The 13,317-nt window shown below is 45.4% G+C and overlaps 1 protein-coding gene across 1 annotated transcript in view; it reads left to right on the top strand.

The window, feature by feature from the left end:
- Window positions 1–1,811: 1,811 nt before the first annotated feature.
- The window catches only part of GRHL2 (grainyhead like transcription factor 2), a 76,685-nt gene continuing 65,179 nt past the window's right edge, over window positions 1,812–13,317 (top strand). Inside the window, exon 1 of the mRNA XM_083186964.1 lies at window positions 1,812–1,986. Coding sequence (XP_083043090.1) covers window positions 1,967–1,986 — 20 coding nt within the window. The 5' untranslated portion in view covers window positions 1,812–1,966. The remainder of the gene's footprint in view (window positions 1,987–13,317) is intronic.

Below are 13,317 nucleotides of genomic sequence, written 5' to 3'. Positions count from 1 at the left end.
CTATTCCCTAGAACAAAGAAAGTTTGCAGGTCATAGATTCCTGCAAACTACTGTTTTCACTGTTTTATGACCCAAATGTCAACACAGTCGACATGGACACAGTTTCCAGTGACTGTCGACCTAGACACTCTCAACCTTTTGACTGTCGATCTAGACACTGTTGACCTAATACTTGTGCCGACCTAATGACCCGTTGACCTAAACCCATGTCGACCAACATACTGTACACCCAATGACCGTATCTCCTGTAGAATACCTGGTTATAGTAGTACATAACAGTGTACATCTACCCCTTTATTTGTGGCATTAGTCACAGAACAGCAAATTACAGTGATTGTGTCCAGTGCAAAGAGAAAATATGTGTTATATGTGTGCAAGCCCTTTCCTAAAGTCGGGGGGATATTTACATAAAGAAGAAGAAAATTCTGATTGGTTACCGATAGCAACATCTCACTCCACACATGCACACACATACACACCCTCCCACGTTTTAGAAAATTCAAAATAAAAGGAGGCACAGCAACTGTCACCAACTGTCATTCCAAACTAACTGACTCATTGGTTGTCAGTTTTTCTCCTCTATCTGAATGTTGGATTTGCTGTACTCTGCTCTCCACTGTGCTACACATAACATATGTATGTATAACATTAAAAAATAAATAATATGCAGTTGTTATAAAGAGTATTTCCTGCAGAATAATAGTATGAGGATATTCAACAAATCGACGTGTGCAGTTTTCCATTGCATCCAATTGTTCAGCTTTCCCACATTTACAGTTAAAGGTACAGACAGCATCAAAGTATGAGATCACCCATGCTGTACTTCTGTAATCACTATTATATAAATCATGGAGTTGTTTAATTAGCACATTTATAATTTGTGCGATTTAAATGGCGCAACCTGACAAAATCATTTTCCGCAGCAATGACGGATATCTTGTTCAGCCACTTTTACTTTGAAGATTAGTCACATGACCTAAAGCTGCAGTTATGTAACATTCATATACAAATCATTTCAGGTAGGCTTCCTATATACACAGAGCCTATAAACAAACACATGGCATTAGAGACAGCTGCAGCATACTGACAGCCCTTACCAGCTCTACAGGTGCTAAAGAATACCTGAAAAGGTTTCTGTGTTCTAGGCAACAGCCCGATATTAACCTATTCCCCACCAAATTATTAGCTTGTCACCTGATACAACACACAGCAAAATTACATTATATATATATATATATATATATATATATATATATATATATGTTGTGTTCTCTGTATTTATGTTAAAAAGATTGAGATGTGACTCCCTAAGCCAATGTACAACTATAAGTCCCAGCATATCCTGCTTAAAGAAAGCAGGGCATGATGGGAAAGGTAGTTCCATACCAGCTACACTTATGACATATGGAAGAAAAAAAAAAAAGACTCCTATCATAAAACTTTGTTGACACTCCACAAAATACAGGCAAGGACTTGATCCACATAGCCATTAACAAACCTGTGACAGTGTGATAAAATTCTGTGTCTCTCCACAAAGGACAGTGACAACACACCAGGTACACACACAGAACCACAACCTGCCACACTGTGCACACTTGGTGATCCAATGTACAGGGGATATTCCAGTAACTAGAGTCAACCTAATACCTCCCTGCAGTGGGGATTCAGGACAAGGCTGCAGTGTTGAGTTGACCTGGAAGATTTCTCTGCAAGGTGGAGAATGGGGAGGAGAGTGCAGGGGGAGTGGCTGCTACCTGTCCCTTACCTTTCTGGCTGGGCAGGGTAACTGAAAGAGAAAAGAGAGGGGGGGGAAGGGGTGGAAGGTAAAAAAAAAAAAGTAGAATTACCAGTAGCTCTAGTTCTGCCATCTCTTTCTCTTCCACACACCTTTACCTGCACAGACCTGAAAGTCCAGTTCCACCAGGGAGCTAGGGAGAAGATAAAGGGAGAGTTCATTGGATCAAACATGTCACAAGAGACGGACAAGTAAGTGATCATACTGGTTTTTGGGATCTGGTGGCAGGAACTGGGAAAGTTTTTTTTTTATTTCCCTCTTTTTCTCCCCTGATCTGATGAGAGCTGATCCTGCTGCTGCCCCCCTGCTGCTCATCACAAAACTTTTTGCCACTTTTGTTTTGTTTTGTAAACTTTTTGTTACTTTTTTTTTTTTTACCTTGGACTGTTTTTTTTTTTTATCTTTTATGTTTTTGCTGGAGGCCGCTGGCTGTGAGTCTGCTGCTGGGAAAGAGCCCCAGGAAGGGAGAGAGAGAGATTGGCTTTTGTGTGCCAGTAACAAAAGACTTTTTCTTTCTGCTGTACAAATGGCCATTCCCTGGGATCTGTCACAGGGGCCGGCAGGTGGGCTGCGGTGGGGAGAGAGAGGCGATAAGGAGACAAGTTTGCAGCTGGAGTTGCATATTTTAAACGTTGTGTTCTGAGAACTTTTGCGGGCCCCCATTGAGCGCTGGCCCAGTGGATATGTCATTACAGGTGACAGGATTTTTATTTAACCCTTTCAGGGTGCACAGGACGAGAAGCCTGTTCCTGTTTATTTCCAGTTCCTGCTGCTGCACCAGTGAATCTGATTGTTTCTAAAAATAAATGTTGGAATTGTGTTTAATGATCATAGGCTGATGGTGCTAGATCTGAGTGTGTCCTGTGCATTGAGTTGTGATGTTGTGATTGTACAGCGCACTATTCCACAATGATCTGTCTCAGATCTTCAGCATTATCTGTTAATCTTGTGCCATATGTTCTGTTTTTCTCAATAAAGGATCAATTTTATTATGCATAGTAGAGTTATTAGAATTCCAGCTGACTGGCAGACAAATCTGGGACTTGTAGTTCCTCAACTGCTGAACACGCGACCGGTCTCCCAAGTCTGGTTTAAAATGACATATGGCACAGCGCAATATATGCTGTATACTCCTTTACGCTTTAATCCGGCAAGTACTGTGTTACGGATTAATATCTGACACAAGATCTGTCCCAGAGGCTGCCCTGCCATCCGTCAAATAGCTGGGTCATAAAGATTTGTGGAAGTGCTCCTGTGCCCCAGGCCAGGGGACTGAAGTCTCGGAACAGGAGACAAGTCGGGACATTCAATCTCCTGAGATCTGTCTGTCATCAGCTCTTAGCATTGTGCCCTTCTTGCTAATGAGTCATTAACCATTGTTCCTGCCACAGGAATGCCTGGTGAACAATGGCATTTGATGGGCATTGTCTCAGGATTCCACCGGTATCAAAACATCTGTTTACCTGGTAACTCGAAGAGTTATAAAGGATCAACCAATGAGCCCCTAACTGACATTTTTCAGCCTTTAAAACAGTGGCGTCAAACTCATGGTCCTCCAGCTGTTGTGGAACTACACGTCCCAGCATGCCCTGCCACAGCTTTAGCAATCCATGATATCATCTGTGGCAAGGTATGCTGGGATGTGTAGTTCCACAACAGCTGAAGGGCCATGAGTTTGAAACCACTGCTGTAAAATGACAGAATCAGATTGGTTTGGTGCTTTTATCACTTTTTGCTTTATCTGAGCTATATCCTATATATCCCCTTCAGTTTTAAGGGTTTTCTTTTAAGGGTAATGAGACTTTCATCCAAGAAACAGTTGTAATTTGTCACATTGGGTCCACCCATTGTAACAATGAAATGCTGCAGGTATCAACAACTATCCTTCTGATATTCTGAATGTCTCCGCAACAAGCTGAGGCAGGTTACGCTCAAGTCAACACCTTAAGCATGACATAGTATGTAATGCATAGATAAAGAGGATAGATTCCTTGTCTGGTGTTTGATGCACAATTATCCTGCTGAATCGCCCTATGGGGCATATTTATCACGTACAGAATTATCCACTGTGATGTTACGCTTGCTTCTGGCCTACTGTAGGTCAAATGATTGCAATCAGTGGATCTCTCTTAACAAGCTCTGTTGTAATTCCCAAAAAAAGGTGCAGCATAATCGCTCTGTGATCTTAGTCTAAAGCCCCATACACACTAGACGATCTATCGTTAACTATATCGGCGGTGCTGCAAATCGTCTATTTTGTACGGGGCTTTACCTGTAGTATCTGGGTCTTTGTATGACAATGGGACTGATTATCACGCACAACACTGAGATGCTGTGCAAAATCCTTTTTGGTGCCTTATTTGCTAATGTGCCCTTAGATGAGCGATGGGGAACCTTTGGCCCTCCAGCTGTTGTTGAACTGCACATCCCAGCATGCCCTGCAACAGTTTTATCATGGCCAAATGGCAAAACTGCAGCAGGGCATGTTGGGATGTGTAGTTCAACAACAGCTGGAGAGCCAAAGGTTCACCATCGCTGCCCTAGATTCTTGCCAGGTTTCCAGCGCAACATAATGTTGGCGGAAAGAAACCAGAAGTTTGGATTAGACCATGAGAGGAGTTTGGCAGGTTTAGAGCATTGCTTGAGACGTACATGTACTTGTCCATCTGTACTACTTATGTCTGCAGAGTAAAGTAAATGAAATTAAATAGACGAGTGGAGCGCACTGTGTCTCTTCCAGCCTGCAATAGGTCACTGCTGCCGCTGATTCTGCTATGCAAAGGACGCCAGTATTGCCACTACCCTCTGTTGCAGAAATGATCTCATTCTAAAGCTTTACTGTGGCTTGGACAATTCGATACTGCTTTCCTAGCACGGCGCCCACGATCTAGATTGTATGTGTGGGGCTGATATCTCAAGCATCTCATGCATCTTATGTGTTTGTGCGGCATAAGATGCATGAGATGATCAACGAGATTTTTGCATTGTAATCAATGTAAAAAGGCCCCAAACCCCAATTTTCATTGCTAACCCCCCCTCATGGGTGAAATGGCCCCCCCATTGTTAACGCCACCCCACTATTGACGCCAATCCGAAGCGTGGCGAGCCCACGAGGGGCGGCGGTACGTGTCCTCCGACCTTTTCATACCCCCACTATCCACGTCGGCGTGGAGTTGATTTTATATAGTGTGGCGAGCGCACGCGGAATACATGTAAAGTAGTCCGCGTCCCCTCGCGGGGCTCGCTTCGCTCGCCACACTTCGGGCTCGGTGGCTCGCTGCGCTCGCCACACTATATAACATCAACTCCACGCCGACGTGGATAGTGGGGGTATGAAAAGGTCAGAGGACGCGTACCGCCGCCCCTCGTGGGCTCGCTGCGCTCGCCACGCTTCGGGTTGGCGTTGATAGTGCTGGTGGCGTTAACAATGGTTATTGGGGGCTCACGGTTTTTTATCTCATAGATCTCATGCATCTTATGGATACATAAGATCCATGAGATTAAAAAATCGGGTCCATCACGTTGATTGTATGCCTTAAGTACCTTAAACTTAAGGCATACAATCAAGACAATTGAATTCTCAGTAGAAAATGGTCATTATAAAAACAGGGCTCGATCCTATTAGGTGTGGATGATTTGCGCTCGTGAATCATCACGGCACCGGGCGCACTTTAAGGTGGACTGAATTTGCTTAAAAGTGCTTGCACCTCCATTCGGGTGCTGTTGCCAGCATTTAAACGGCACCCGACCAGAACCTCGCACCCTTCGGCGATAATAGGATCGACCCAAAGACTGAAGTATTATTATTACAGGTTGAGTATCCCTGATCCAAATATAAGTTACCCAAATTATTCCAGAAACCATAATCTCCAAAATTTACTTTGTTTTTTATTATTTGCTAAAAACCTACTGGAGACATCTGTAACTGGCACTACTGAGGAAATAACATGTAACTGGCACTACTGGGGAAATAGCATGTAACTGGCACTACTGGGGAAATAACATGTAACTGTAACTGGCACTACTGGGGAAATAACATGTAACCGGCACTGCTGGGGAAATAACTTGTAACTGGCACTACTGGGGAAATAACTTGTAACTGGCACTACTGGGGAAATAACTTGTAACTGGCACTACTGGGGAAATAACTTGTAACTGGCACTACTGGGGAAATAACTTGTAACTGGCACTACTGGGGAAATAACTTGTAACTGGCACTGCTGGGGAAATAACTTGTAACTGGCACTACTGGGGAAATAACATGTAACTGGCACTACTGGGGAAATAACATGTAAACGGCACTACTGGGGAAATAACATGTAACTGTAACTGGCACTACTGGGGAAATAACATGTAACTGGCACTACTGGGGAAATAACGTAACTGGCACTACTGGGGAAATAACTTGTAACTGGCACTACTGGGGAAATAACATGTAACTGGCACTACTGGGGAAATAACATGTAACTGGCACTACTGGGGAAATAACATGTAAACGGCACTACTGGGGAAATAACATGTAACTGTAACTGGCACTACTGGGGAAATAACATGTAACTGGCACTACTGGGGAAATAACTTGTAACTGGCACTACTGGGGAAATAACTTGTAACTGGCACTACTGGGGAAATAACTTGTAACTGGCACTACTGGGGAAATAACTTGTAACTGGCACTACTGGGGAAATAACTTGTAACTGGCACTACTGGGGAAATAACTTGTAACTGGCACTACTGGGGAAATAACATGTAACCGGCACTACTGGGGAAATAACTTGTAACCGGCACTACTGGGGAAATAACATGTAACTGCCACTAAATATGTGCAAGGACATGATTTCTTGCCATTCAAATTCAGTGTCTTGAAACAATCAAGATGCCGACATTGAAAAGGTTGACATGAAAGGGTCAACATTTTCGGTTGTCTCTGTCGACATAGGTTGGATAGAAAAAGGTCCTCTATATTACTTTGTTCTACCAGAAAACACAGATATCGGGCTTCATTTATCAAAGTTCCTTGTGCTTGAAATAGATCAAAATAAATATTTCTACAATTTGTTCTTCTGCGGAGAGAGTCCTTTTAATTCCTTTTGATGTCATATTGATGTGGACATGTCGGCTAGTTCAAGTTAAATTCTACAGCTTCTACACTATCATATGGTTTACAACAGGCATGTCCAACCGTGACCCTCCAGCTGTTGTGAAACTACACATCCCAGTATGCCTCGCAATGGTTTTAGCATTCCCTAATCGCAAAACTGTGGTAAGGCATGCTGGGACTTGTAGTTTGACAACAGCTGGAGGGCCAAGGTTGGACATGCCTGGTTTACAGCTTCTGGGTACCACAGTCACATTATACCACACTGCTCCTGCATTAATAACAGGGCCTGCACAATTTCAAAAGACCATAAATAAAATAATGACCCAGCTGCAGTCTTTAAAATCCCACTTTTGTTGTCTAGCTTGGGATGATATTCACTAAGACAGGTAAACAATGAAAGCTAAAAAATGTACCCAGGTCCTACTGTATTATCGGGAAGCAAACCAATCAACTGACTGCTCCTCTGCATGGCAGCAATCATTTACAAAGGAAAGATGTGCAAAAGTCTTTGGGCGGTATTCAATGAGGCTGATTCGCCAGGTTTTTATGGCGATTTTGTGCTGTAAGGTGAATTTCTGACTAAAACGGTGAATCACCCTATTCAATGACCAGATGGCGAATACATTTCAAGTTTTTTTTCGCCATGATTCACCGAGTAGCAATCGCTATCTTTTTATGGTGAAGTGGAAGGTGAACTTTCAAAATAAAGTGTTTTGTTTTTTACAATTGGTGTCAAGAAATCTGGAATTTAATTCTGATGAGGGGCATGCTATTTTTATTCATGTGCTGTAAGCGCATGAATATATATTTAGTTAAAAAAAAAATATATATTTTTTTTTGTTTACACAGACCAGCCAGCAGGGGGCCGGAGCCGAGCCGCTCATTAGATATTCATATATTCACTTCACCCGATCATTACATATGCATGATCGGGTGTAGTGAATATACCCGGTCCCCTGCTGGCACCCCCCGGGGGGCAGCCTGTGCTGCCTGGCTCCCAGGGAGCCCACCTTCCCCCCCCACAAACGTTCTGGGGCAGGGAGGGAGACTTCCATCTCCCTGCCTGCCACCGTCCTCAGGCTCCCTGCGGCGTCCGCCGCAGGAGCTCAAATTCGCCAGTCAGGGGCAGCGAGCCCCTGACTCGTTGAATACCGGAGCCGGCGAGGCTCCGGAACGCAGCGAGCAGTGGCGAATGTGCAGCGAATCCTAAACAGGATTCGCTGCACGTCGCCGGTATTCACATTGAATACCGCCCAGTGTTTCTTGTGCGTTACAGACCCATTTACCTATGAATATGCTATGTTTTATATAAGAAGACAAAACTTGATTTATCATAACAGTCCTTTATCTTCAAATGAGATATGAATCTTCTTCTCTTCCCTGAGAAACATCTGCTGTTTAATAAAGAGCACATTAAGCATTTGCATGAATACTAATATATATTTGCCATGGATTCCTAGTGCAGCCGTCAGGACGAGGAGATAAATACAATGAAACTGCGGTCCGGTCAGAGGGGGTGGGGCCCAATGATGTGGTTTTATGTTAATTGCGCCATTCTATTTAAACAGGCTCCAATTGCGTTAATTGTACCACCATGGGCATGGCCTAATGTCACTTTTAGCCTCCACCCCCATCGCCACCAACATACTTTCCCTCTCTGGGCATCTCCTACAGAATAGTTCATTAAGGTAGGCAAGTATGCGTCTCTGCATACTGCGTGTCTGCTTACACTTCCGGAACTCGCAAGAAACTCCAGGCATCCTTCCACTTCTGTAATTACTGGACAGTACCCGGATGACACCAAGGTAAACTCTGCCCCGCCAAATGCCTACCCCAAGTCCCGCCCCCTCCCCCCCCCCCCCCAGGCCTGACATGCCTACGTTCGCAGGGGTATGCCCAACATTTCTTTGGGTGTGCACAGTGTTTTTGTGGACATGCTCAAGGCATTCGCTCCGGGGGTTTGCCCATGCACATATTCATTCATGTGCAAACACCAACAATCGGACAGGTAACGAATTCGTTCCACACCGAGCGGGTCTGAATCACCCCAAAACTGCATTGCCACACCTTCCACATTTACCACTTGGATCTTCTCTCTCAGATATCCCGGAGAGCAGAGTAAAAAATAAAAAATAACACATAAACTGACCAGGATTGGGAGGTAATACCGGGTACTGTGGGTCCGTAAAGAGGGGGCGGGGCCAGTTTGTGCATTTTAGCTTCTCCATTTCCCCTTTGTCCCACAATTCACAGCAGTTTGCTTGAGCGGGTACTAATTATGTTACCCCCAGATCCAGTGGGGTAACTATAGTCCCGCAGCCCCCGCGGTGGTGGGGAGGCGCTGAGAAGGTGTGGGCGCCAGGGGGGGTCTGCGGGGCTATAGTTACCCACTGCTGTCTGCCCCTGCCGCCGGCTGGTACCTCCTGCCGCCGGCGCTTCTGTCGGGTCCCGGCTCCTGCAGCTAAAAAAAAGGGACAAACAGAAAATGGCTGCCCCCATACAGCAGACTGTTTTTTAAGGTTGCTAGAGGAGGCCTACTCTAGCATCCTCAAAAACTGTCTGCATTATGGTGGCAGCCATTTTCAGAGTGTCACTTTTTATATGCTGCTGCAGGAGCCGGGAAACTGAGAGCCGGGACCTGACAGAAGCGCCGGCGGCAGGAGGTACCGGCTGCACAGGGAGGGGGGGGAGGGGGGGTTTGGTAACCCTAAAGAGGGGGGGTACACTAAAATGTGACTGTTAGTAATGGATACAGCTGTGCAGCAGCTAGGCAGTCTTGAAAATGTGACAGTTAGTAATGGCTACAGCTGTGAACCAGCTAGGTGGTCTGGGAAGTGTGACAGTTAGTAATGACTACACCTATGCACCAGCTAGGTGACCTGGGAAATGTGACCGTTAGTAATGACTACAGCTATGCACCTGCTAGGTGGTCTGGGAAATGTGACAGTTAGTAATGGCTATAGCTGTGAACCAGCTGGGTGGTTTGGAAAACGTGGACCGTTGGAAGATCTCGAGGACCGGTTTGGCCAGCCCTGGTGTAGAGGAAAACATTGTGGGGAGGACTCTGTAACCGTGATCACATGGAGTTTAAGAAACCTGCCAATCAGACACCAAGTACCAAGGGGTGGGGCTTCTCTGTCTTCCATCATCAGGGATGCCAAGAGGCAGGAAGCGGTTGAAAGGTCTACAGAGTCTAGGTAGACAGTCAATAGGTGAACATGCAATAGGCCGACATTGACAAAAGTTTTACCATCCACCTGCACTACAAATGGGAACGTTAAAGTGTGCCCAGCGGAGCAAGGACCAAGGCCCGAAGCATGGTGAGACATGCAAGGGTGCACACTGCACTAATTGGGGTCCATGTCAACAGATGACACCAGAAAATAAAAAAACCTCATGTTGACCTTTTGCTTGTGTCAACCTTTCGTTGTGACCTATTGACTATATACCAAGAGATTGTAGACCTTTCAATCCACAGCCACTAGAAGCTGTAGGGGCACAATCACATATAGCTCTTCGATGGACATCTGTCTGGTTCTGAATATGCCCCCCCCCCCCCCCCCCCCACACACACACACACACACACACACACACACACACACACACACTTTTTCTAGTCACCAACCTCTGTATTGTTGGCCAACCAGAGCCTGTCAGAAGCATTGTACATAACTTTAAGATGTAGCAAAGACAATCTTATTTGGATAGTCCCCAGCAACCTGTTACTGCCCGTATGTAATGTTCTGCACTGAGCTGTCATTTGAATCTGACCAAGTGTACAATGGAATCCTGGCACACTGTGAATAGGTTGTGTCGGTCAAATACTACTGGAGCAAGTTGCTGAGGATGTGATTATTTCATTACACCAGTGACTGGAGCCACTTAACAACTAGTGCGTATGGTGTGGCCCATAAATATGACTACACGGGTACTCAACCTGACATTAAGTGACTGTCTGAGGGAAATCAGCCATGGAAGGATGGGAAAGTTCTTACAGAGATGAGCAATAGGAATGATACTGGGTGGAATGTAGGTAGAGATGGACAGTAAATAAGTAAGTAATAAAGTAATACTTACTTACCAGGATCCTACCACAAGTTTGATATTATAAAAATGATGTCATAATATATATATATATATATGTCTATATATAATAAATAGACATAAAAGTAGACTCTCAGGGTCAGTAGGAAATCATGGCACAAACATAATACTGTGCTACCCTCCTGGAATGATTGGGAAGCTCCCAAAAATCAGGTCTGCCTCCCAGCACCCCAGGGTTGTCCGATTCACCACAATGGCGCCAGCCTCCCACAACCCCTTCTTCGTGGGGATCCGTGATGACCAATTGACGCGATTTATGTTGTCACGTCATTGTGGCCCCACCCCCCCACTGTTCAATGCCTGGAATACCAGCATTATGCAACAAGGGTGGTTGCATGGCTATGAAGATGCAATTGCACTAGCCACGCTCCCAGCACAACCATTTCACAGTAAGCCATGCCCTCATCCCACCCACTATTGTATCATGTTGCTGGTCCGCTTCTTGATCTGCAGACCTGGCTGCCCTCGTGGAGAGTTTCCTCTTCATCAGGACTCTTCCCAAAATGTTGATGATGTTTTGAATCACTGCAAAGTCTCAGAGTGCTGCCTCTTTATTTGAATGCTACATAGAGTCACCAGCCCAGAGGAGGGCACTAGAGCCATCTATCCCTACGGGGGTCACAGGAGTTTGTAAAATATATATTAGTGTGGCAGGGACAGCGTACTTACATATGAAGGTAATGTGGAGGGTCTGGTCCAGGTTTTAGAGCAGCAGCAGCAGGAAAACTGATGTAATTAGGGTTGGGCTGATTAGCAGCACCTGTGCTTTCTTGTTATAAGTGTTCCAGGCTGGAGGTCAGTGGTGGAATAGCTGCCCAGGTGATAGGCCGGAGGTGTGGGCTATGTTAGGGAACCCTGGAATATACTGAGCAGTTTGTACTATGCTGTGACACCTGTATGCTGCAGTGCTGTAACCATTCTTGCTTATGCTGATACCTGGTATGCTGTTTACCTGCTACAAAATAAAGACCAAGACTTCATATTATACACACTACTTGAATGACTTCTAATGTAAAGTGGACTAACTCTTCCATTGTAAATTCTTATTAATTTTATGCCGAACAATAGATTCCATACAAAAAAGTGGTTTTAATAGGAAATTTGACATGAAATCAGTGTAAAAATAGACTGTATTTAACATACCGAATACCGTTAATGGGCAAATGGCTATTTGTTGATGCCACAGAAGTAAGAGTTTCTACCTTCCGCTAATATGAGGATCTGTCCGTCTTTAAATGGGAAACCTCTCCGGCCATTGTTTCTCCGGCCACAGTTGCATGTTGCAACAAGTGGCAGTTGCAGAGGAGGGGCTAAGCACAGCACTAAATTCAAATAGGGGAACCACCCCAACTGCCACCCCAAACACTGACCAACATAGCTGACGGGGACTCACTTGCAGATGGTGTGGCATCCCTATTTTTGGATGGCTCTGCAGCCCTTCCTCTGGAGACGTGGCTGGTTGCACCATCATATAAGTATATGCACCATATTATTTTCATGTATTATAATTTGTCCTCTGTGATATGGCTATTTATTTGTTATTTTCTGTTTCCCTTGTTTGGCTCAGAGTTGCACACATCCCCCCAAAAATTTCACAATCAATCCATTGTATGTCAGGCCGAATACAAGTTTACCATACCCTCCAACATCTGAAGGGCAGAAATCGGTACACATTCGGGAAGGGGGCGTGGCCACAGGTAAAAGTGGGCGTGGCCACACACCCTTTCCGAATGTGTATTGTGCCTTTTTTTTTTTTTTTTTTTTTTTTGAGAACCCCAACCAGTTGCCAGCAGTCCCTGTTACATAGAAGAAATGATAATAATCAATACAGTGGGGCTCAGCAAAGAGCCCTTAGGCTCAGGAATGATATACTTCCAATGTTGCCAGTTCTGCACATCTTAAGGCCCCCATACACTAGCCGATTTTGGTCAGATTTCAGCCAGATCAGTCGGATCTGGCCGAAATCGGACCAAAATCGGCTAGTTTTGATATCCCCTCAGATCCGATGCGCGGTCCCGTGCGCATCGGATCTGCGTCGGGTGGTCGGACCTGCTGCACGTCCGACCACCCGACTTGGGACCTAGTGGGGCGGGGCGGCGCGGCGGTAGAGGGAGCAGGGGGGGCTGGGGACGCTGCGGGGGACACATGCGGCATAGAGCCAGGCAGGGGGAGCCGGCCGGGAGCTGTCAGTAATGAATAAAAAAAAAAAAGCCCATACAATGCATGGGCGGCCTGTGATTGGCTGAGCGCTCTCTCAGCCAGTCAGCAATTGGCTGAGAGAGCGCTCAGCAGCCAATCACAGGCTGTCCATTCATTG

This window comes from Crinia signifera, chromosome 5 (genome assembly GCF_055691185.1).
Source record: "Crinia signifera chromosome 5, ASM5569118v1, whole genome shotgun sequence".
NCBI classification, from domain to species: domain Eukaryota; kingdom Metazoa; phylum Chordata; class Amphibia; order Anura; family Myobatrachidae; genus Crinia; species Crinia signifera.
Note: the sequence above shows the minus strand (reverse complement) of the source record. Positions and strands in the feature narration are given on the sequence as shown.